The sequence below is a fragment of the Panulirus ornatus genome, chromosome 21 (assembly GCF_036320965.1).
Source record: "Panulirus ornatus isolate Po-2019 chromosome 21, ASM3632096v1, whole genome shotgun sequence".
Taxonomy (NCBI): Eukaryota; Metazoa; Arthropoda; class Malacostraca; order Decapoda; family Palinuridae; genus Panulirus; species Panulirus ornatus.
Window position 1 is genome coordinate 20,162,261 of NC_092244.1, and position 24,080 is coordinate 20,186,340.

General features: G+C 41.4%; 1 protein-coding gene across 1 annotated transcript in view; it reads left to right on the top strand.

Moving 5' to 3' along the window:
* The window catches only part of Oseg2 (intraflagellar transport protein Oseg2), a 560,852-nt gene that overhangs the window by 488,253 nt on the left and 48,519 nt on the right, over positions 1 to 24,080 (top strand). The window contains exons 26-27 of the mRNA XM_071675913.1: positions 6,192 to 6,336; positions 10,036 to 10,240. Coding sequence (XP_071532014.1) covers positions 6,192 to 6,336; positions 10,036 to 10,240 — 350 coding nt within the window. The remainder of the gene's footprint in view (positions 1 to 6,191; positions 6,337 to 10,035; positions 10,241 to 24,080) is intronic.

The following is a 24,080-nucleotide window of genomic DNA, read 5'->3' on the forward strand; positions in this document are numbered from 1 at the left end:
TCCATGTGCCCGAACCATTTCAAAACACCCTCTTCTGCTCTCTCAATCACGCTCTTTTTATTTCCACACATCTCTCTTACCCTTACGTTACTTACTTGATCAAACCACGTCACACCACACATTGTCCTCAAACATCTCATTTCCAGCACATCCATCCTCCTGCGCACAACTCTATCCATAGTAAACGCCTCGCAACCATACAACATTGTTGGAACCACTATTCCTTCAAACATACCCATTTTTGCTTTCCGAGGTAATGTTCTCGACTTCCACACATTCTTCAAGGCTCCCAGAATTTTCGCCCCCTCCCCCACCCTATGATCCACTTCCGCTTCCATGGTTCCATCCGCTGCCAGATCCACTCCCAGATATCTAAAACACTTCACTTCCTCCAGTTTTTCTCCATTCAAACTCACCTCCCAATTGACTTGACCCTCAACCCTACTGTACCTAATAACCTTGCTCTTATTCACATTTACTCTTAACTTTCTTCTTTCACACACTTTACCAAACTCAGTCACCAGCTTCTGCAGTTTCTCACATGAATCAGCCACCAGCGCTGTATCATCAGCGAACAACAACTGACTCACTTCCCAAGCTCTCTCATCCCCAACAGACTTCATACTTGCCCCTCTTTCCAAAACTCTTGCATTCACCTCCCTAACAACCCCATCCATAAACAAATTAAACAACCATGGAGACATCACACACCCCTGCCGCAAACCTACATTCACTGAGAACCAATCACTTTCCTCTTCCTACACGTACACATGCCTTACATCCTCGATAAAAACTTTTCACTTCAGTGAAGGGCGCAAATGGGGAGGTGATAACAAGTAGTGGTGATGTGAGAAGGAGATGGAGTGAGTATTTTGAAGGTTTGTTGAATGTGTTTGATGATAGAGTGGCAGATATAGGGTGTTTTGGTCGAGGTGGTGTGCAAAGTGAGAGGGTTAGGGAAGATGATTTGGTAAACAGAGAAGAGGTAGTAAAAGGTTTGCAGAAGATGAAAGCCGGCAAGGCAGCAGGTTTGGATGGTATTGCAGTGGAATTTATTAAAAAAGGGGGTGACTGTATTGTTGACTGGTTGGTAAGGTTATTAATGTATGTATGACTCATGGTGAGGTGCCTGAGGATTGGCGGAATGCGTGCATAGTGCCATTGTACAAAGGCAAAGGGGATAAGAGTGAGTGCTCAAATTACAGAGGTATAAGTTTGTTGAGTATTCCTGGTAAATTATATGGGAGGATATTGATTGAGAGGGTGAAGGCATGTACAGAGCATCAGATTGGGGAAGAGCAGTGTGGTTTCAGAAGTGGTAGAGGATGTGTGGATCAGGTGTTTGCTTTGAAGAATGTATGTGAGAAATACTTAGAAAAGCAAATGGATTTGTATGTCGCATTTATGGATCTGGAGAAGGCATATGATAGAGTTGATAGAGATGCTCTGTGGAAGGTATTAAGAATATATGGTGTGGGAGGCAAGTTGTTAGAAGCAGTGAAAAGAATATATATATATATATATATATATATATATATATATATATATATATATATATATATATATATGTATATATATATATATATATATATATATATATATATATATATATATATATATATATGTATATATATATATATACATATATATATATATATATATATATATATATATATATATATATATATATATATATATATATATATATATATATTATCCCTGGGGATAAGGGGGGAAAGAATACTTCCCACGTATTCCCTGCGTGTTGTAGAAGGCGACTAAAAGGGGAGGGAGCGGGGGGCTGGAAATCCTCCCCTCTCGTTTTTTTTTTTATTTTTTATTTTTTTTTCCAAAAGAAGGAACAGAGAACGAGGCCAGGTGAGGATATTCCCTCAGAGGCCCAGTCCTCTCTTCTTAACGCTACCTTGCTAACGCGGGAAATGGTGAATAGTATGAAAGAAAGATGTATATATATATATATATATATATATATATATATATATATATATATATATATATATATATATATATATTTTGTTTTTATTTATTTTGCTTTGTTGCTGTCTCTTGCGTTAGCGAGGTAGCGCCAGGAAACAGACGAAAGAATGGCCCAACCCACCCATATACACATGTATATACATACACGTCCACACACGCAAATATACATACCTATACATCTCAATGTACACATATATATACACACACAGGCATATACATATATACATAATTCATACTGTCTGCCTTTATTTATTCCCATCACCACCTCGCCACACATGGAATAACAACCCCCTCCCCCCTCATGTGTGCGAGGTAGCGCTAGGAAAAGACAACAATGGTCCCATTCGTTTACACTCAGTCTCTAGCTGTCATGTAATAATGCACCGAAACCACAGCTCCCTTTCCACATCCAGGCCCCACAGAACTTTCCATGGTTTACCCTAGACGCTTCACATGCCCTGCTTCAATCCATTGACATCACGTTGACCCCGGTATACCACATCATTCGAATTCACTCTATTCCTTGCACACCTTTCACCCTCCTGTATGTTCAGGCCTCGATCACTCAAAATCTTTTTCATTCCATCCTTCCACCTCCAATTTGGTCTCCCACCTCTTTCTTCCCTCCACCTCCGACACATATATCCTCTTTGTCAATCTTTCCTCACTCATTCTCTCCATGTGTCCAAGCCATTTCAACACACCCTCTTCTGCTGTATCAATCATTCACTTTTTATTACCACACATCTCCCTTATCCTTTCATTACTTACTCGATCAAACCACCTCACATCACATACTGTCCTCAAACATTTCATTTCCAACACATCCACCCTCCTTTGCACAACCCTATCTGTACCCCATGCCTCGCAACCATATAACATTGTTGGAACCTGTAAACATACCCATTTTCGCTCCTAGATAATGTTCTCACTTTCCATATATTCTTCAATGCTCCTAGAACCTTCGGCCTCTCCCCCACCCTGTGACTCACTTCCACTTTCATGGTTCCATCTGCTGCTAAGTCCACTTCCAGATATCTAAAACACTTCACTTCCTTTAGTTTTTCTCTATTCAGACTTACCTCCCAGTTAACTTGTCCCTCAACCCAGCTGAACCTAATAACCTTACTCTTATTCACATTTACTCTTAGCTTTTTTTTTCATACTCTTTACCAAACTCAGTCACCAACTTATGCAGTTTCTCACCCGAATCAGCCACCAGCGCTGTATCATCAGCAAACAACTGACTCACTTCCCATGCCATCTCATCCACAACACACTGCATACTTACCCCTCTCTCCAAAACTCTTGCATTCACCTCCCTAACCACTCTAGCCGTACACAAGTTAAACAACCATGGAGACATCATGCACCCCTGCCGCAAACCAACATTCACTGGGAATCAATAACTTTCCTCTTTTCCTACTCATACACATGTCTTACATCCTTGGTAAAAACTTTCCATTGCTTATAGCAACTTGCCTCCCACACCATATACTCTTAAAACCTTCCACAAAGCATCTCTATCCACCCTATCATTTGCCTTCTCCAGATTCATAAATGCTACATCTGTTTTTTTAAGTATTTCTCACATACATTCTTCAAAGGAAACACCTGATCCACACATCCTCTACCACTTCTGAAACCACACTGCTCTTCCCCAATCTGATGCTCTGTGCATGATTTCACTTTCTCAGTCACTACTCTCCCATATAATTTCCCCGGATACTCCTATATAATTTCCCAGGAATACTCAACAAACTCATGCCTCTGTAGTTTGAACACTCACCTGTATCCCCTTTGCCTTTGTAGAATGGCACTATGCATGCATTCCACCAATCCTCAGGCACTTGACCATATTCCATACATACATTGAATATCCTTACCAACCAATCAATAACACAGTCATCCCCTTTTTTTGTATGAATTCCAATGCAATACCATGCAAACCTTTGTCTTTTCCTGGCACTACCTCGCTGGAGTCAGGAGGGGGGATACTATTTTATGTGTGGTGGGGTGGCAACGGGAATGGATGAAGGCAGCAAGTATGAATATGTACATGTGTATATATGTATATGTCTGTGTATGTATATGTATGCATATGTGTGTGTATTGTCGTTTATGTAAATACATGTGTGTATGTGTGTTGGTTGGGCCATTCCTCGTCTGTTTCCTTGCACTACCTCACTAACACGGGAAATGGCGATTAAGGGTAACAAATAAAAAAATGAATATTTTTTTTTTTTGCTTTGTCGCTGTCTCCCGCGCTTGCGAGGTAGCGCAAGGAAACAGATGAAAGAAATGGCCCAACCCACCCCCATACACATGTAAATACATACGTCCACACACGCAAATGTACATACCTACACAGCTTTCCATGGTTTACCCCAGACGCTTCACATGCCCTGGTTCAATCCACTGACAGCACGTCAACCCCGGTATACCACATCAATCCAGTTCACTCTATTCCTTGCCCTCCTTTCACCCTCCTGCATGTTCAGGCCCCGATCACACAAAATCTTTTTCACTCCATCTTTCCACCTCCAATTTGGTCTCCCACTTCTCCTCGTTCCCTCCACCTCTGACACATATATCCTCTTGGTCAATCTTTTCTCACTCATTCTCTCCATGTGCCCAAGCATTTCAAAACACCCTTTTCTGCTCTCTCAACCACGCTCTTTTTATTTCCACACATCTCTCTTACCCTTACGTTACTTACTCGATCAAACCACCTCACACCACACATTGTCCTCAAACATCTCATTTCCAGCACATCCATCCTCCTGCGCACAACTCTATCCATAGCCCACGCCTTGCAACCATACAACATTGTTGGAACCACTATTCCTTCAAACATACCCATTTTTGCTTTCCGAGATAATGTTCTCGACTTCCACACATTCTTCAAGGCTCCCAGGATTTTCGCCCCCTCCCCCACCCTATGATCCACTTCCGCTTCCATGGTTCCATCCGCTGCCAGATCCACTCCGAGATATCTAAAACACTTTACTTCCTCCAGTTTTGCTTCATTCAAACTTACCTCCCAATTGACTTGACCCTCAACCCTACTGTACCTAATAACCTTGCTCTTATTCACATTTACTCTTAACTTTCTTCTTTCACACACTTTACCAAACTCAGTCACCAGCTTCTGCAGTTTCTCACATGAATCAGCCACCAGCGCTGTATCATCAGCGAACAACAACTGACTCACTTCCCAATCTCTCTCATCCCCAACAGACTTCATACTTGCCCCTCTTTCCAAAACTCTTGCATTTACCTCCCTAACAACCCCATCCATAAACAAATTAAACAACCATAGAGACATCACACACCCCTGCCGCAAACCTACATTCACTGAGAACCAATCACTCTCCTCTCTTCCTACATGTACACATGCCTTACATCCTCAATAAAAACTTTTCACTGCTTCTAACAACTTGCCTCCCACACCATATATTCTTAATACCTTCCACAGAGCATCTCTATCAACTCTATCATATGCCTTCTCCAGATCCATAAATGCTACATACAAATCCATTTGCTTTTCTAAGTATAAAAAATGAATATATATTATATATTTTTTTTATACATGTTCGCCATATATATGTATAGCAACAGAGGAGTGGAGAAATGGAAGAGCTGAATGTTGTTACTATTGCCATTTCTTTCCACCTTTTCTTGAAAAGCCTTTTCTCTCTACAAGCTTTTACCACTTTTGGGTTGATGCTCACAGTCTATAATATTTAGTCATGAATGGCTAAGGGCAAGTAGGTTGATGAAATCACCCCTGCAACAAACTTAAGTTGGCAAAGGACAGATCCAAAATAAGTGAGCTGCCATTACCTCTTTGGAAGGAAAATGGTCCTTGGTGAAAGGCAATATCCTCACCAGAAAGAGGGGTTAGAAGGTTTTACCCCAACTTTTCTAGAGAATATCCCACAAGATTGTGGGACACTGCCTTGGAAAGATATGATAGCTTGACTTCAAGAGAGCAAGGTGAAATTGAAATTAGTTATGTATTTTAGATCGAGAGAACAGTTGTAATTTTTTTGCCTCTAAATTGATATTTAGATAGACTTACCAACATTAGAATTGTAAACATCCTAAGGTAGGCTGTGTTTTATGAAATATTAAATGTGTAATACTTTATATTTTATGACTGTAAATTCACTATACATTTCTCTCTTTAGGTCCCCGTTTAATGGAGATCAAGCGTTATTCAGCTGCTGCACAGTTATTCCTTGCTGGTGATTTAATTAAGGAGGCTATTGATGCATTTATAATAGGACAGGAATGGAATAAAGCAAAAAAAGTTGCAAGAGAATTAGAACCAAGGTAAGGGCTCTTTTGGATTACAGCTCTGTCTCTGTAATAGAATTATGTTTACTCTATTTTGGGGGAAGGTGTTTTAGCCAAGAAATTTTTATAACTTGTCTTTGTTATCACTAAAAGTTAAAACTAGACTACTGTTTTACAAGTTGTATCCTTCTATCTTCCTATCCATTCATTTGCCTTATTCGGTATAGATCTGTCTTTCTGCCTCGTAATTATTTCTTCATCTTTTTATTATTATATTATAATGTATTATACTTAATTGCTTTTTCCCATGTCAGTGAGGTAGTGCAAGGAAACAGATGAAGAATGGCCCAACTATTCACACACACACACACACAAATCTATACATATATATATATATATATATATATATATATATATATATATATATATTTATTTATTTATTTATTTATTATACTTTGTTGCTGTCTCCTGTGTTAGGGAGGTAGCGCTATGAAACAGATGAAAGAATGGCCTAACCTACCCACATACACATGTATTTACATACATGTCCACACACGCACTTATACATACCTATACATCTCAACGTATACATATATATACACACACAGACATATACATATATACACATGTACATAATTCATATTGTCTGCCCTTATTCATTCCCGTCGCCACCCCACCACACATGAAATAACAACCCCCTCCCCCTGCATGTACGCGAGGTAACGCTAGGAAAAGACAATAAAGGCTGTATTCATTCACACTCAGTCTCTAGCTGTCATTTATAATGCACCGAATCCTTAGCTCCCTTTCCACATCCAGGCCCCACAGAACTTTCCATGGTTTACCCCAGATGTTTCACATGCCCTGGTTCAATCCATTGACAGCACGTCGACCCCAGGTATACCACATTGTTCCAATTCACTCTATTCCTTGCACGTCTTCACCCTCCTGCATGTTCAGGCCCTGATCACTAAAAATCTTTTTCACTCCATCTTTTCACCTCCAATTTGGTCTCCCACGTCTCTTCATTCCCTCCACCTCTGACACATATATCCTCTTGGTCAATCTTTCCTCACTCATTCTCTCCATGTGAACAAACCATTTCAAAACACCCTCCTCTGCTCTCTCAACCACACTCTTTTTATTACCACACATTTCTCTTACTCTTTCATTACTTAATCAAACCACCTCACACCACATATTGTCCTCAAACATCTCATTTCCAGCACATCCACCCTCCTCCGCACAACTCTATCTATAGCCATGCCTTGCAATTATATAACATTGTTGGAACCACTATTCCGTCAAACATACCCGTCTTTGCTTTCCAAGATAACCTTCTTGACTTCCACACATTTTTCAATGCTCCCAGAACTTTCGCCCCCTCCCCCACCCTATGATTCACTTGTGCTTCCATGGTTCCATCCGCCGCCAAATCCACTCCCAGATATCTAAAACACTTCACTTCCTCCAGTTTTTCTCCATTCAGACTTACCTCTCAGTTGACTTGTCCCTCAACCCTAGTGTACCTAATAACCTTGCTCTTATTCACATTTACTCTCAGCTTTCTTCTTTCACACACTTTACCAAACTCAGTCATCAGCTTCTGCAGTTTCTCACATGAATCAGCCACCAGCGCAGTATCATCAGCGAACAACAACTGATTCGCTTCCCAAGTTCTCTCATCCACAACAGACTGCATACCTGCCCCTCTTTCCAAAACTCTTGCATTCACCTCCCTAACAACCCCATCCACAAACGAATTAAACAACCATGGAGACATCATGCAGCCCTGCCGCAAACCAACATTCATTAAGAACCAATCACTTTCCTCTCTTCCTACATGCACACATGCCTTACATCCTGGATGAAAACTTTATACTGCTTCTAACAGCTTGCCTCCCACACCATATATTCTTAATATCTTCACAGAGCATCTCTCTCAACTCTATCATATGCCTTCTCCAGATCCATAAATGCTACATACAAATCCATTTGCTTTTCTAAGTATTTCTCACATACATTTTTCAAAGCAAATACCTGATCCACACATCCTCTACCGCTTCTGAAACCACACTGTTCCTCTCCAATCTGATGCTCTGTACATGCCTTCTCCCTCTCACTTAATACCCTCCCATATTTCCCAGGAATACTCAACAAACTTATACCTCTGTAATTTGAGCACTCACTCTTATCCCCTTTGCCTTTGCACAGTGGCACTATGCAAGCATTCTGCCAGTCCTCAGGTACCTCACCATGAGTCATACATCCATTAAATATCCTTACCAACCAGTCAACAGTACAGTCACCCCTTTTTTAATAAATTCCACTGCAATACCATCCAAACCCACTGCCTTGCAGGTTTTCATCTTCCGCAAAGCTTTTACTACCTCTTCTCTGTTTACCAAATCATTCTCCCTAACCCTCTCACTTTGCACACCACCTCAACCAAAACACTTTATGTCTGCCACTCTATCATCAAACACATTCAACAAACCTTCAAAATCCTCACTCCATCTCCTTCTCACATCACCACTAATTGTTAACACCTCCCCATTTGCCCCCTTCACTGATGTTCCCATTTGTTCCCTTGTCTTATGCACTTGATTTTCCTCCTTCGAAAACATCTTTCTATCCTTCCTAAAATTTAATGATACTCTCTCACCCCAACTCTCATTTGCCCTCTTTTTCACCTCTTGCACCTTTCTCTTAACCTCCTGCCTCTTTCTTTTATACATCTCCCAGTCATTTGCATTATTTCCCTGCAAAAATCGTCCAAATGCCTCTCTCTTCTCTTTCACTAATAATCTTACTTCTTCATCCCACCACTCACTTCCCTTTCTAATCTGCCCACCTCCCACGCTTCTCATGCCACAAGCATCTTTTGCACAAGCCATCACTGCTTCCCTAAATACATCCCATTCCTCCCCCACTCCCCTTACATCCTTTGTTCTCACCTTTTTCTACTCTGTACTCAGTCTCTCCTGGTACTTCCTCACATAAGTCTCCCTCCCAAGCTCACTTACTCTCACCACTCTCTTCACCCCAAAATTCTCTCTTCTTTTCTGAAAACCTCTTCAAGCATATGTGTCAGAATTGTAGGGGACAAGGAGAACAGGGAAACCAAACAAGAGATTAAAGGATGGAGTGCAAAGATTTTGAATGATGAGAACTTGAAGATGAAGTAAAGTGAAAGGCATGCAAGAGATAGAGTGAATTGGGTCAACATGACATTAATGGACTGAACCAGGGTATGTGAAGCATTTTGGGTAAACCATGGATAGGTCTGTGGGACCTGGTTTTGGATAGGGAGTTTTGGTTTTGGTGCATTACACATGACAGTTAGAAAATGGATGTGAGCAGATGTGGCTTTTCTTCATCTGTTCCTGGTGCAAATTTGCTAATGTGGGAAATGGCAATCAAGTATGAAAATATCTGTCTGTCTATCTATCTTTTTATCTATCTTTCTGTCTATCTGTCTTTCCATCTGTATCTGATACCCACTCCCTCCAGGAACTCTATCAAGGGGGTGGTCATGAAAAAAGTCTTTGTAATGGTTAATACCTATGTATGATGCCCTTTTCTCTCAATTTTTTACCAGATTTTGGAAAAATATAATACTATGGCTTTAGTTCACTATCATTCCCCCATAAGTTATATATTTGGCTTACTTTCATGGCAAGGAAATGTAGTGTGAAGCAATATTTGATAATTTTTTTACTTGCTTGTTTTCAGATATGAATCATATGTTGATTCTGCATACAAGGACTTTCTGAAGAATGAGGGTAAAGCTGAGGCTCTGGCTGATGTTGACCTGACTGGGGCCTTAGATATGTATGTAGAGGCAGGGCAATGGACTCGAGCTTTGGAAACTGCTGCATCTCATGGGCCACAGCTTTTGCATAAGTATCTTGCAAAGTATGCTACAAATCTCATAAAGGTAAGGAAGAACCTAAGATATTATATTAATTTGAAGAATAAGAATTTTTGGTTAATTATATGGGAGGGTATTGATTGAGAGGGTGAAGGCATGTACAGAGCATCAGATTGGGGAAGAGCAGTGTGGTTTCAGAAGTGGTAGAGGATGTGTGGATCAGGTGTTTGCTTTGAAGAATGAGAAAGAGTGAGAAATACTTAGAAAAGCAAATGGATTTGTATGTAGCATTTATGGATCTGGAGAAGGCATATGATAGAGTTGATAGAGATGCTCTGTGGAAGGTATTAAGAATATATGGTGTGGGAGGCAAGTTGTTAGAAGCAGTGAAAAGTTTTTATCGAGGATGTAAGGCATGTGTACACGTAGGAAGAGAGGAAAGTGATTGGTTCTCAGTGAATGTAGGTTTGCGGCAGGGGTGTGTGATGTCTCCATGGTTGTTTAATTTGTTTATGGATGGGGTTGTTAGGGAGGTGAATGCAAGAGTTTTGGAAAGAGGGGCAAGTATGAAGTTTGTTGGGGAGGAGAGAGCTTGGGAAGTGAGTCAGTTGTTGTTCGCTGATGATACAGCGCTGGTGGCTGATTCATGTGAGAAACTGCAGAAGCTGGTGACTGAGTTTGGTAAAGTGTGTGAAAGAAGAAAGTTAAGAGTAAATGTGAATAAGAGCAAGGTTATTAGGTACAGTAGGGTTGAGGGTCAAGTCAATTGGGAGGTGAGTTTGAATGGAGAAAAACTGGAGGAAGTGAAGTGTTTTAGATATCTGGGAGTGGATCTGGCAGCGGATGGAACCATGGAAGCGGAAGTGGATCATAGGGTGGGGGAGGGGGCGAAAATTCTGGGAGCCTTGAAGAATGTGTGGAAGTCGAGAACATTATCTCGGAAAGCAAAAATGGGTATGTTTGAAGGAATAGTGGTTCCAACAATGTTGTATGGTTGCGAGGCGTGGGCTATGGATAGAGTTGTGCGCAGGAGGATGGATGTGCTGGAAATGAGATGTTTGAGGACAATGTGTGGTGTGAGGTGGTTTGATCGAGTAAGTAACATAAGGGTAAGAGAGATGTGTGGAAATAAAAAGAGCGTGGTTGAGAGAGCAGAAGAGGGTGTTTTGAAGTGGTTTGGGCACATGGAGAGAATGAGTGAGGAAAGATTGACCAAGAGGATATACGTGTCGGAGGTGGAGGGAACGAGGAGAAGAGGGAGACCAAATTGGAGGTGGAAAGATGGAGCGGAAAAGATTTTGTGTGATCGGGGCCTGAACATGCAGGAGGGTGAAAGGAGGGCAAGGAATAGAGTGAATTGGAGCGATGTGGTATACCGGGGTTGACGTGCTGTCAGTGGATTGAATCGGGGCATGTGAAGCGTCTGGGGTAAACCATGGAAAGCTGTGTAGGTATGTATATTTGCGTGTGTGGACGTATGTATATACATGTGTATGGGGGTGGGTTGGGCCATTTCTTTCGTCTGTTTCCTTGCGCTACCTCGCAAATGCGGGAGACAGTGACAAAGCAAAATGAAAAAAAAAATAAAATAAGAATTTTTTAAATATATGTGATATACACCTTTTTCTACTTTATATCGAATTTGTTTATCCCTGAGGCAGGGGAGAAAGAATTCTACCTCCATATTTTCCACATGTCGTAGAAGGCAACGAAAGGGGGCGGGTGCATGGGGCTGGAAACCCTCCCCTTCTTGTATGTCACCACCAAAAATTGGAAACAGAAGGAGCCAGGTGGGAGTGCTCATCCTCCTTGAAGGCTTAGACTGGGGTGTCTAAATGTGTGTGGATGTGTTTGAGGCAAGAAACTGAGATGCTCTGGCTCTGAGTGAAACAATGCTCAAGGTAAGAATGGTTTGGAAATGCCTCTGAAATAAAATCAGGGGATGGTGAGAGGACAAGAGCGAAGGAAGGAATAGCACTAATAATGAAAAAGGAGTTGTGTTAGTGTGTGACAATGTAAGGTAGTAAAATCTAGATTGATGTGGGTAAAACTAAAAGTGTATGGCTACGAGAAGAAAGACCATGAAAGGCAAGTGTGTCAGTAGTTTTGGTGCATAAGACTGGGTATTAATGATGGATGTTTTAAATCTGAAGGTAAGTAATGTAGCAGTTGAGGGTATAATTGGTTTGCTATGAGGTATTTGGTGTAATAAATGGAAATAGTGAAGAACTTGTATTGTGTACTGAAAAAAGACTGGTGATTGGGAATACCTTGTTTAAAAAGAGAGATGATCATTGGGCATTATTAGATAATATATTGATTGATATGCATGTAAACAAGAGGCTTTTGGATGTAAATGTGCTGATAGGGGCGGCTGGTAGGATGTTTGATCATTATCTTGTGGAGGCAAGGGGGAAGATTTGTAGAGGTTTTTGAAAAAGAGGAGAATGTCAGAGAGAAGAGAGTGGTGAGAGTAAGTGAGCTTGGAAAGGAGACTTGTGTGAAGAAATACCAGGAGAGAGTGAGTGTAGAATGGCAAGAGGTAAGAGCAAATGAGGTGAATGAGGAATGGGAGGTATTTAGTGAAGCAGTGATAGCATATGCTAGAGATGCTTATGACATGTGAAAGGTGGGAGGTGGGCAGATTAGAAAGTTAGCAAGTGGTAGGATGAAGTACAGTTGCTGGTGAAAGAGAAAACAGAGGTAGTTTGGGTATTTGAGTGGTACTTACAGGTTAGGAGTGCAAATGATTAGGAGATGTATACGAGACAGCATTAGGAGTCAAGAGGAAGGTGGAGGGTGTTGAAAAAGAGGACAAATGAGAGTTGAGGTGAGAGTGTATCATTAAACTTTTGGGAAAATAAAAAGATGTTTTGGAAGATGGTAAAAAATGTGCAAAAGATGAGAGAACAAAAGTGGACATTGGTGCAGGAGACAAAAGGGGAAGTGAAAACAGGTAGTGATGATGTGACATATTATTGTGAAATGTGTTCATTGATAGAGTGGTGGATGTAAAGTGTTTTTGTCAGGGTAGTATGGAAAGTGGTTTGGGGAAGAGAGGAAAGGTGGTGAAAGCCCTGCGGAAGATGAAATGTGGCAAGGCAGCAGGAGTGGATGGTAATTCAGATTTATTAAGAAAGAAGGTGACTGTGTTGTTGATTGGTTGGTAAGGATATTTATTGCATTTACGGATCATTGTGAGGTACCTCAGGATTGGCAGAATGCATGTATAGGGCCGTTGTACAGAGGCAGAGGAGATAAAGGTGGGTGTTCAAAGAACAGAGGCTTAAGTTTGTTGAGTATACCTGGCAAATTATATGGGAGGGTATTAAGAGGTTGAAGGCATGCTCAGAGCATCAGATTAAGGAGCAACAGTGTGGTTTCAGAAGTGGTAGAGGATGTGTGGATCAGGTGTTTACTTTGGAGAAAGTGTGAAAAGTAATTAGAAAAACGGATGGATTTGTATGCAGCATTTTATGGATCTGGAGAAGGCATATGATGAGGTTGATAGAGATGCTTTGTGGAAGGTATTAAGAATATATGGTTTGGAAGGTAAGCTGCTAGAAGTAGTAATAAGTTTTTATCAAGAATGTAAGGTGTGTGTATGAGTAGGAAGAGAGGAGAGGGATTGTTTTCCTGTTTAAGTTCGGTCTGTGCCAGGGGTGTGTGATGTCATCATGGCTGTTTAATTTGTTTATGGTTGGGATGGTTAGGGAGGTAAATGCAAGAGTCTTGGAGAGAGGGGTGAGTACGAAGTCTGTTGGGAATGAGAGGGCCTGGGAAGCAAGTCAGTTGTTGCCGATGATACAGCACTGGTGGGTGATTCAAGTTTTAATCTGTAGAAATTGGCGACTGAGTTTGGAAGTGTTGGTGAAAGGAGAAAGTTAAGAGTGAATGTGAATAAAAACAAGATTAGGTTCAGTAGCATTAAGGGACAAGTTATTTGGGATGTAAGTTTGGGAGCGGGTGGCTGGAAATCCTCCCCTCTCGTTTTTTTCAATTTTCCAAAAGAAGGAACAGAGAAGGGGGCCAGGTGAGGATATTCCCTCAAAGGCCCAGTCCTCTGTTCTTAACGCTACCTCGCTATCGCGGGAAATGGCGAATAGTACGAAAGAAGTTTGAATGGAGAAAAATTGGAGGATGTGTAAAGTTTTAGATATCTGGGAGTGGACTTCACACAGTGTGGAAAGACAGATTGTTATTTCATTGTGCAAAAATGGTATGTTTGAAGGAATAGTAGGTCCACCAATATTATATGGTTGCAAAGCATGAGCTATAGATAGGATTGTGTAGGAGAGGGTGGATATGTTGAAAATGAAATGTCTGAGGACATTATGTGGCATGAGGTGGTTTGATCGAGTAAGAATGAGAGGGGTACGAGAGATGTGTGGATGTAAAAAGAGTGTAGTTGAGAGATCCGAAGAGGGTTTGTTGAAACTGTTTAGACATATGGAGAGAATGTGTGAGGTAAAGGTTGCTAAAGAGGATATGTGTCAGAAGTGGAGGGAACAAGAAGAGAGAGACCAAATTGGAGTTGGAAGGATGGAGTGAAAAAGATTTTACATGATTGGGGCCTGTACATGGAGGAGGATTAGAGGTGTGAATTGGAATGATTTTTATACTGGGTCAACGTACTATGAATGGATTGAACCAGGGTATGTGAAGCATCAGGGGTAAACCATAGAAAGGTCTATAGGGCCTGGTTGAGGATAGGGAGCTGTGGTTTCAGTGCATAACACACGACAACTAGAGAAAGAATGTGAGTGGATGTGGTCTTTCTTTGTCTGTTTCCTGGCACTACCTCACTGATGTAGGGGGGTGGCAATTATGTTTGGGGGAAGAGGAGAGAATGTATCTGTTATCTTTTCTTCATGTATTTGTGCTCTTTCCTGTGGGGTAAGGTGGAGTCAGGAATGAATTAAGGTGAGAAAATATGAATAAATATATATGTTTATATGTATGTATATATCCCTGGGGATAGGGGAGAAGAATACTTCCCACGCATCCCTCACGTGTCGTAGAAGGCGACTAAAGGGGATGGGAGCAGGGGGCTAGAGACCCTCCCCTCCTTGTATTTTAACTTTCTAAAAGGGGAAACAGAAGAAGGAGTCATGCGGGGAGTACTCATCCTCCTTGAAGGCTTAGATTGAGGTCTCTAAATGTATGTGGATGTAACCAAGATGAGGAAAAAAGAGAGATAGGTAGTATGTTTGAGGAAAGGAACCTGGATCTTTTGGCTCTGAGTGAAACGAAGCCCAAGGTTAAAGGGGAAGAGTGGTTTGGGAATGTCTTGGGAGTAAAGTCGGGTTTGTGAGAGGACAAGAGCAAGGGAAGTAGTAGCACTACTCCTGAAACAGGAGTTGTGGGAGTATGTGATAAAGTGTAGATTGATATGGGTAAAACTGAAAGTGGATGGAGAGAGATGGGTGATTATTGGTGCATATGCACCTTTGCATGAGAAGAAAGATCATGAGAGGCAAGTGTTTTGGGAGCAGCTGAGGTAGTGTTTTAGTAGTTTTGATGCATGAGACCAGGATATAGTGATGGAAAAAGGTGAGAACAAAGGACGTAAGGGCAATGGGGGAGGAATGAGATGTATTTAGGGAAACAGTGATGCCTTGTGCAAAAGATGCTTGTGCATGAGAAGCATTGGAGGTGGGCAGATTAGAAAGGGTAGTGAGTGGTGGGATAAAGAAGTAAAATTATTAGTGAAAGAGGAGAGAGAGAGGCATTTGCACAATTTTTGCAAGGAAATAATGCAAATGACTGGGAGATGTATTAAAGAAAGAGGCAGGAGGTCAAGAGAAAGGTGCAAGAGGTGAAAAAGAGGGCAAATGAGTGTTGGGTTGAAAGAGTATCATTAAATTTTAGGGAGAATAAAAAGATGTTTTGGAAGGAGGTAAATAAAATGCGTAAGACAAGGGAACAAATGGGAACTTCAGTGAAGGGGGCTAATGGGGAGGTCATAACAAGTAATGGTGATGTAAGAAGGAGATGGAGTGAGTATTTTGAAGGTTTGTTGAATGTGTTTGATGATAGAGTGGCAGATATAGGGTGTTTTGGTCGAGGTGGTGTGAGAGGCTTAGGGAAAATGATGCACGAGACCAGGATATAGTGATGGAAAAAGGTGAGAACAAAGGACGTAAGGGCAATGGGGGAGGAATGAGATGTATTTAGGAAAACAGTGATGCCTTGTGCAAAAGATGCTTGTGGCATGAGAAGCATTGGAGGTGGGCAGATTAGAAAGGGTAGTGAGTGGTGGGATAAAGAAGTAAAATTATTAGTGAAAGAGGAGAGGTGGTGTGAGAGGCTTAGGGAAAATGATGCACGAGACCAGGATATAGTGATGGAAAAAGGTGAGAACAAAGGACGTAAGGGCAGTGGGGGAGGAATGAGATGTATTTAGGAAAACAGTGATGCCTTGTGCAAAAGATGCTTGTGGCATGAGAAGCATTGGAGGTGGGCAGATTAGAAAGGGTAGTGAGGGGTGGGATAAAGAAGTAAAATTATTAGTGAAAGAGGAGAGAGAGAGGCATTTGCACAATTTTTGCAAGGAAATAATGCAAATGACTGGGAGATGTATAAAAGAAAGAGGCAGGAGGCCAAGAGAAAGGTGCAAGAGGTGAAAAAGAGGGCAAATGAGTGTTGGGTTGAAAGAGTATCATTAAATTTTAGGGAGAATAAAAAGATGTTTTGGAAGGAGGTAAATAAAATGCATAAGACAAGGGAACAAATGGGAACTTCAGTGAAGGGGGCTAATGGGGAGGTCATAACAAGTAATGGTGATGTAAGAAGGAGATGGAGTGAGTATTTTGAAGGTTTGTTGAATGTGTTTGATGATAGAGTGGCAGATATAGGGTGTTTTGGTCGAGGTGGTGTGAGAGGGTTAGGGAAAATGATTTGATAAACAGAAAAGAGGTAGTAAAAGCTTTGCAGAAGATGAAAGCTGGCAAGGCAGCGGGTTTGGATGGTATTGCAGTGGAATTTATTAAGAAAGTGGGTGACTGTATTGTTGACTGGTTGGTAAGGTTATTTAATGTATGTATGATTCATGGTGAGGTGACTGAGGATTGGCGGAATGCTTGCATAGTGCCATTGTACAAAGGCAAAGGGGATAAGAGTGAGTGCTCAAATTACAGAGGTATAAGTTTGTTGAGTATTCCTGGTAAATTATATGGGAGGGTATTGATTGAGAGGGTGAAGGCATGTACAGAGCATCAGATTGGGGAAGATCAGTGTGGTTTCAGAAATGGTAGAGGATGTGTGGATCAGGTGTTTGCTTTGAAGAATGTATGTGAGAAATACTTAGAAAAGCAAATGGATTTGTATGTACCATTTATGGATCTGGAGAAGGCATATGATAGAGTTGATAAAAATGCTTTGTGGAAGGTATTAAGAATATATGGTGTGAGAGGCAAGTTGTTTGAAGCAGTGAAAAGTTTTTATCGAGAATGTAAGGCATGTGTACGTGTAGGAAGAGAGGAAAGTGATTGGTTCTCAGTGAATGTAGGTTTGCGGCAGGGGTGTATGATGTCTCCATAGTTGTTTAATTTGTTTATGGATGGGGTTGTTAGGGAGGTGAATGCAAGAGTTTTGGAAAGAGGGGCAAGTATGCAGTCTGTTGTGGATGAAAGAGCTTGGGAAGTGAGTCAGTTGTTGTTTGCTGATGATACAGCGCTGGTGGCTGATTCATGTGAGAAATTGCAGAAGCTAGTGACTGAGTTTGATAAAGTGTGTGAAAGAAGAAAGTTGAGAGTAAATGTGAATAAGAGTAAGATTATTAGGTACAGTAGGGTTGAGGGTCAAGTAAATTGGGAGGTAATTTTGAATGGAGAAAAACTGGAGGAAGTGAAGTGTTTTAGATATCTGGGAGTGGATATGGCAGCGGATGGAACCATGGAAGCGGAAGTGAATCATAGGGTGGGGGAGGGGGCAAAAATTCTGGGAGCCTTGAAGAATGTGTGGAAGTCGAGAACATTATCTCGGAAAGCAAAAATGGCTATGTTTGAAGGAATAGTGGTTCCAACAATGTTGTATGGTTGTGAGGCGTGGGCTATGGATAGAGTTGTGCGCAGGAGGGTGGATGTGCTGGAAATGAGATGTTTGAGGACAATATTGGGTGTGAGGTGGTTTGATTGAGTAAGTAACAATAGGGTAAGAGAGATGTGTGGTAATAAAAAGAGTGTGGTTGAGAGAGCAGAAAAGGGTGTTTTGAAATGGTTTGGTCACATGGAGAGAATGAGTGAGGAGAGATTGACCAAGAGGATATATGTGTCAGAGGTGGAGGGAACAAGAAGTGGGATACCAAATTGGAGGTGGAAAGATGGAGTGAAAAAGATTTTGAGTGATCGGGGCCTGAACATGCAGGAGGGTGAAAGGCATGCAAGGAATAGAGTGAATTGGAACGATGTGGTATTCCGGGGTCGATGTGCTGTCAATGGATTGAACCAGGGCATGTGAAGCGTCTGGGGTAAACCATGGAAAGTTCTGTGGGGCCTGGATTTGGTAAGGGAGCTGTGGTTTCAGCGCATTATTACATGACAGCTAGAGACTGAGTGTGAACGAATGGGGCCTTTGTTGTCTTTTCCTAGCGCTACCTCACACACATGAGGGGGAGGGTGGTGTTATTCCATGTGTGGCGGGTGGCGATGGGAATGAATAATGGCAGACAGTTGAATTATGTACATGAGTATATATGTATATGTCTGTGTGTGTATATATATGTATACATTGAGATGTATAGGTATGTATATGTGCTGTGTGTGGACGTGCATGTATATACCTGTGTATGTGGGTGGGTTGGGCCATTCTTTCATCTGTTTCCTTGCGCTACCTCGCTAACGCGGGAGACAGCGATAAAACAAAATAAATATAAATAAAATATAATAAATATACATACCCTCCTGCATGTTCAGGCCCCGATCACTCAAAATCATTTTCACTCCATTTTTACATCTCCAATTTGGTCTCCCACTTCTCCTTGTTCCCTCCACCTCTGACACATATATCCTCTTTGTCAGTCTTTCCTCACTCATTCTCTCCATGTGACCAAACAATTTCAAAACACCCTCCTCTGCTCTCTCAACCACACTCTTTTTATTACCACACATCTCTCTTACCCTTTCATTACTTACTTGATCAAACCACCTCACACCACATATTGTTCTCAAACATCTCATTTCCAGCACATCCACCCGCCTCCGCACAACTCTATCCATAGCCCACGCCTTGCAACCATATATCATTGTTGGAACCACTCTTCCTTCAAGCATACCCATTTTTGCTTTCTAAGATAATGTTCTCGACTTCCACACATTCTTCAACGCTCCCAGAACTTTTGTCCCCCTCCCCCACCCTATGATTCACTTCTGCTTCCATGGTTTCGTCTGCTGCCAAATCCACTCCCAGATATCTAAAACACTTCACTTCCTCCAGTTTTTCTCCATTCAGACTTATCTCCCAATTGACTTGTCCCTCAACCTTACTACCTAATAGCCTTGCTATTATTTTACATTTACTCTCAGCTTTCTTCTTTCACACACTTTACCAAACTCAGTCACCAGCTTCTGCAAAGTCTCACCCGAATCAGTCACCAGCGCTGTATCATCAGCGAACAACAACTGACTCACTTCCCAAGCTCTCTCATCCACAAGACTGCATACTCGCCCCTCTTTCCAAAACTCTTGCATTCACCTCCCTTACAACTCCATCCATAAACAAATTAAACAACCATGGAGACATCACGCACCCCTGCCGCAAACCAACATTCACTGAGAACCAATCACTTTCCTCTCTTCCCACATGTACACATGCCTTACATCCTCGATAAGAACTTTTCACTGCTCCTAACAACTTGCCTCCCACACCATATATTCTTAATACCTTCCACAGAGCATCTCTATCAACTCTTATCATATGCCTTCTCCAGATCCATAAATGGTACATACAAATCCAATTGCTTTTCTAAGTATTTCTCACATACATACTTCAAAGCAAACAACTGATCCACACATCCTCTACCACTTCTAAAACCACCCACACTCCTCTTCCCCAATCTGATGCTCTGTACATGCCTTCACCCTCTCAATCAATTCCCTCCCATATAATTTACCAGGAATAATCAACAAACTTATACCCCTGTAATTTCAGCACTCACTTTTATCCCATTTACCTTTGTGTAATGGCACTATGCAAGCATCCCACCAGTCCTCAGGCACCTCACCATGAGTCATACATACATTAAATAACATTACCAACTAGTCAACAATACAGTCACCCACTTTTTTGATAAATTCCAATTGCAGTAACATCTAAACACGCTGCCCTGCCAGCTTTCATCTTCCACAAAGCTTTTACTACCTCTTCTCTGTTTACCAAATCAGTCTCCTTAACCCTCTCACTTTGCACACCACCTTGACCAAAACACCCTATATCTGCCACTCTATCATCCAACACATTCAACAAACCTTCAAAATACTCAATCTCTTTCTCACATCACCACCACTTGTTATCACCTCCCCATTTGCCCCCTTCACTGATGTTCCCATTTGTTCCCTTGTCTGACCCACTTTATTTACCTCCTTCCAAAACATATTTTTATTCTCCCTACAATTTAGTGATACTCTTTCAGCCCAACGCTCATTTGCCCTCTTTTTCACTTCTTGCACCTCCTGCCTCTTTCTTTTATACATCTCCCAGTCATTTGTATTATTTCCCTGCAAAAATCATCCAAATGCCTCTCTCTTCTCTTTCACTAATAATCTTTCTTCTTCATCCCACCACTCACTACCCTTTCCAATCTGCCCACCTCCCACACTTCTCATGCCACAAGCATCTTTTACGCAAGCCATCACTGCTTCCCTAAATATATCCCATTCCTCCCCCACTCCCCTTACGTCCTTCATTCTCACCTTTTCCCATTCTGTACTCAGTCTCTCCTGGTAACTCCTCACACAAGTCTCCTTCCCAAGCTCACTTACTCTCACCACTCTCTTCACCCCAACATTTTCTCTTTTTTTCTGAAAACCTCTACAAATCTTCACTTTCGCCTCAACAAGAAAATGATCAGATATCCTTCTAGTTGCACCTCTCAGCACATTAAAATCCAAAAGTCTTTCTTTCGTGTGCCTATCAATTAACACGTAATCCAATAACGCTCTCTGGCCATCTCTCCTATTTACATATGTATACTTATGTATATCTCTCTTTTTAAACCATGTATTCCCAATCACCAGTCCTTTTTCAGCACGTAAATCTACAAGCTCTTCACCATTTCCATTTACAACACTGAACACCCCATGTACATCAATTTTTCCCTCAACTGCCACTTTACTCACCTTTGTATTCAAATTACCCATCACTATAACCCGGTCTCGTGCATCAAAACTACTAACACACTCACTCAGCTGCTCCCAAAACACTTGCCTCTCATGATCTTTCTTCTCATGCCCAGGTGCATATGCACCAATAATCACCCATCTCTCTCCATCAACTTTCAGTTTTACCCGTATCAATCTAGAGTTTACTTTCTTACACTCTATCACATACTCCCACCACTCCTGTTTCAAGAGTATTGCTTCTCCTTCCATTGCTCTCTACCTCTCACTAACCCCTGACTTTACTCCCAAAACATTCCCAAACCACTCTTCCCCTTTACCCTTTCTTCTTTTGCACACTTTACCAAACTCAGTCACCAGCATCTGCAGTTTCTTACACGAATCAGTCACCAGCGCTGTATCATCAGCGAACAACAACTGTCTCACTTCCCAAGCTCTCTCATCCACAACAGACTCCACGCTTAAACAAATTAAACAACCTTGGAGATATCACACACCTCTGCCGCAAACCTACATTCACTGGGAACCAATCACTTTCCTGTCTTCCTACACGTACACATGCCTTACATCCTTAATAAAAACTTTTCAATGCTTCTAACAATTTGCCTCCCACACCATATATTCTTAATACCTTCCACAGAGCATCTGTATCAACTCTGTCATATGCCTTCTCCAGATCCATAAATGCTACATACAAATCCATTTGCTTTTCTAAGTACTTCTCACATACATTTTTCAAAGCAAACACTTGATCCACACATCCTCTACCACTTCTGAAACCACACTGCTCTTCCCCAGTCTGATGCTCTGTACATGCCTTCACCCTCTCAATCAATACCCTCCCATATAATTTACCAGGAATAATCAACAAACTCATACCTCTGTAATTTGAGCACTCACTCTTATCCCCTTTGACTTTGTACAATGGCACTATGCAAGCATTCTGCCAGTCCTCAGGCACCTCACCATGAATCATACATACATTAAATAACCTTACCAACCAGTCAACAATACAGTCACCCCCTTTTTTAATAAATTCCACTGCAGTACCATCCAAACCCGCTGCCTTGCCGGCTTTCATCTTCCGCAAAGCTTTTACTATCTCTTCTCTGTTTACCAAATCATTCTCCCTAACCCTCTCACTTTGCACACCACCTCGACCAAAATACCCTATATCTGCCACTCTATCATCAAACACATTCAACAAACCTTCAAAATACTCACTCCATCACCTTCTCACATCACCACTACTTGTTATCATCTCCCCATTAGCCCCCTTCACTGAAGTTCCCATTTGTTCCCTTGTCTTATGCACTTTATTTACTGCCTTCAAAAACGTATTTTTATTTTCCCTAAAATTTAATGATACTCTCTCACTGCAACTCTCATTTGCCCTCTTTTTCACCTCTTGCACCTTTCTCTTAACCTCCTGCCTCTTTGTTTTATACATCTCCCACTCATTTGCATTATTTCCCTAAAAAAATTGTCTAAAGGCCTCTCTCTTCTCTTTCACTAATAATTTTACTTCTTCATCCCACCACTCATTACCCTTTCTAATCTGCCCACCTCCCATGCTTCTCATGCCACAAGCATCTTTTGCGCAAGCCATCACTGCTTCCCTAAATACATCCCATTCTTCCCCCACTCCCCTTACGTCCTTTGTTCTCACCTTTTTCCAATCTGTACTCAGTCTCTCCTGGTACTTCCTCACACAAGTCTCCTTCCCACGCTCACTTACTCTCACCACTCTCTTCACCCCAACATTCTCTCTTCTTTTCTGTAAACCTCTACAAATCTGTTTCCTTGTGCTACTTCGCTGATGCCGGAGACAGCAACAAAGTATAATAAATAAATAAAATGAGTGGTTGGGCCATTCTTCGTCTTGTTTCCTTGCACTACCTCGTTGATGCGGGAAACAGCAATTAATTATAATAAATGAATGATAACAATATTCTATTTTATAATTATTTATTAAACTTAACCGCTGTTTCCCATGTCAGGGAGGTAGCACAAGGAAACAGACAAAGAATGGCCCAACCTTTCATATATACATTATATATATACATAAACGCCTATACATGTACATATATATGTGGGAGTATGTGATAGAGTGTAAGAAAGTAAATTCTAGATTGATATGGGTAAAACTGAAAGTTGATGGAGAGAGATGGGTGATTATTGGTGCATATGCACCTGGGCATGAGAAGAAAGATCATGAGAGGCAAGTGAATTGGGAGCAGCTGAATGAGTGTGTTAGTGGTTTTGATGCACAAGACCGGGTTATAGTGATGGGTGATTTGAATGCAAAGGTGAGTAATGTGGCAGTTGAGGGAATAATTGGTATACATGGAGTGTTCAGTGTTGTAAATGGAAATGGTGAAGAGCTTGTAGATTTATGTGCTGAAAAAGGACTGGTGATTGGGAATACCTGGTTTAAAATGCGAGATATACATAAGTATACGTATTTGAGTAGGAGAGATGGCCAGAGAGCGTTATTGGATTACGTGTTAATTGATAGACGCATGAAAGAGAGACTTTTGGATGTTAATGTGCTGAGAGGTGCAACTGGA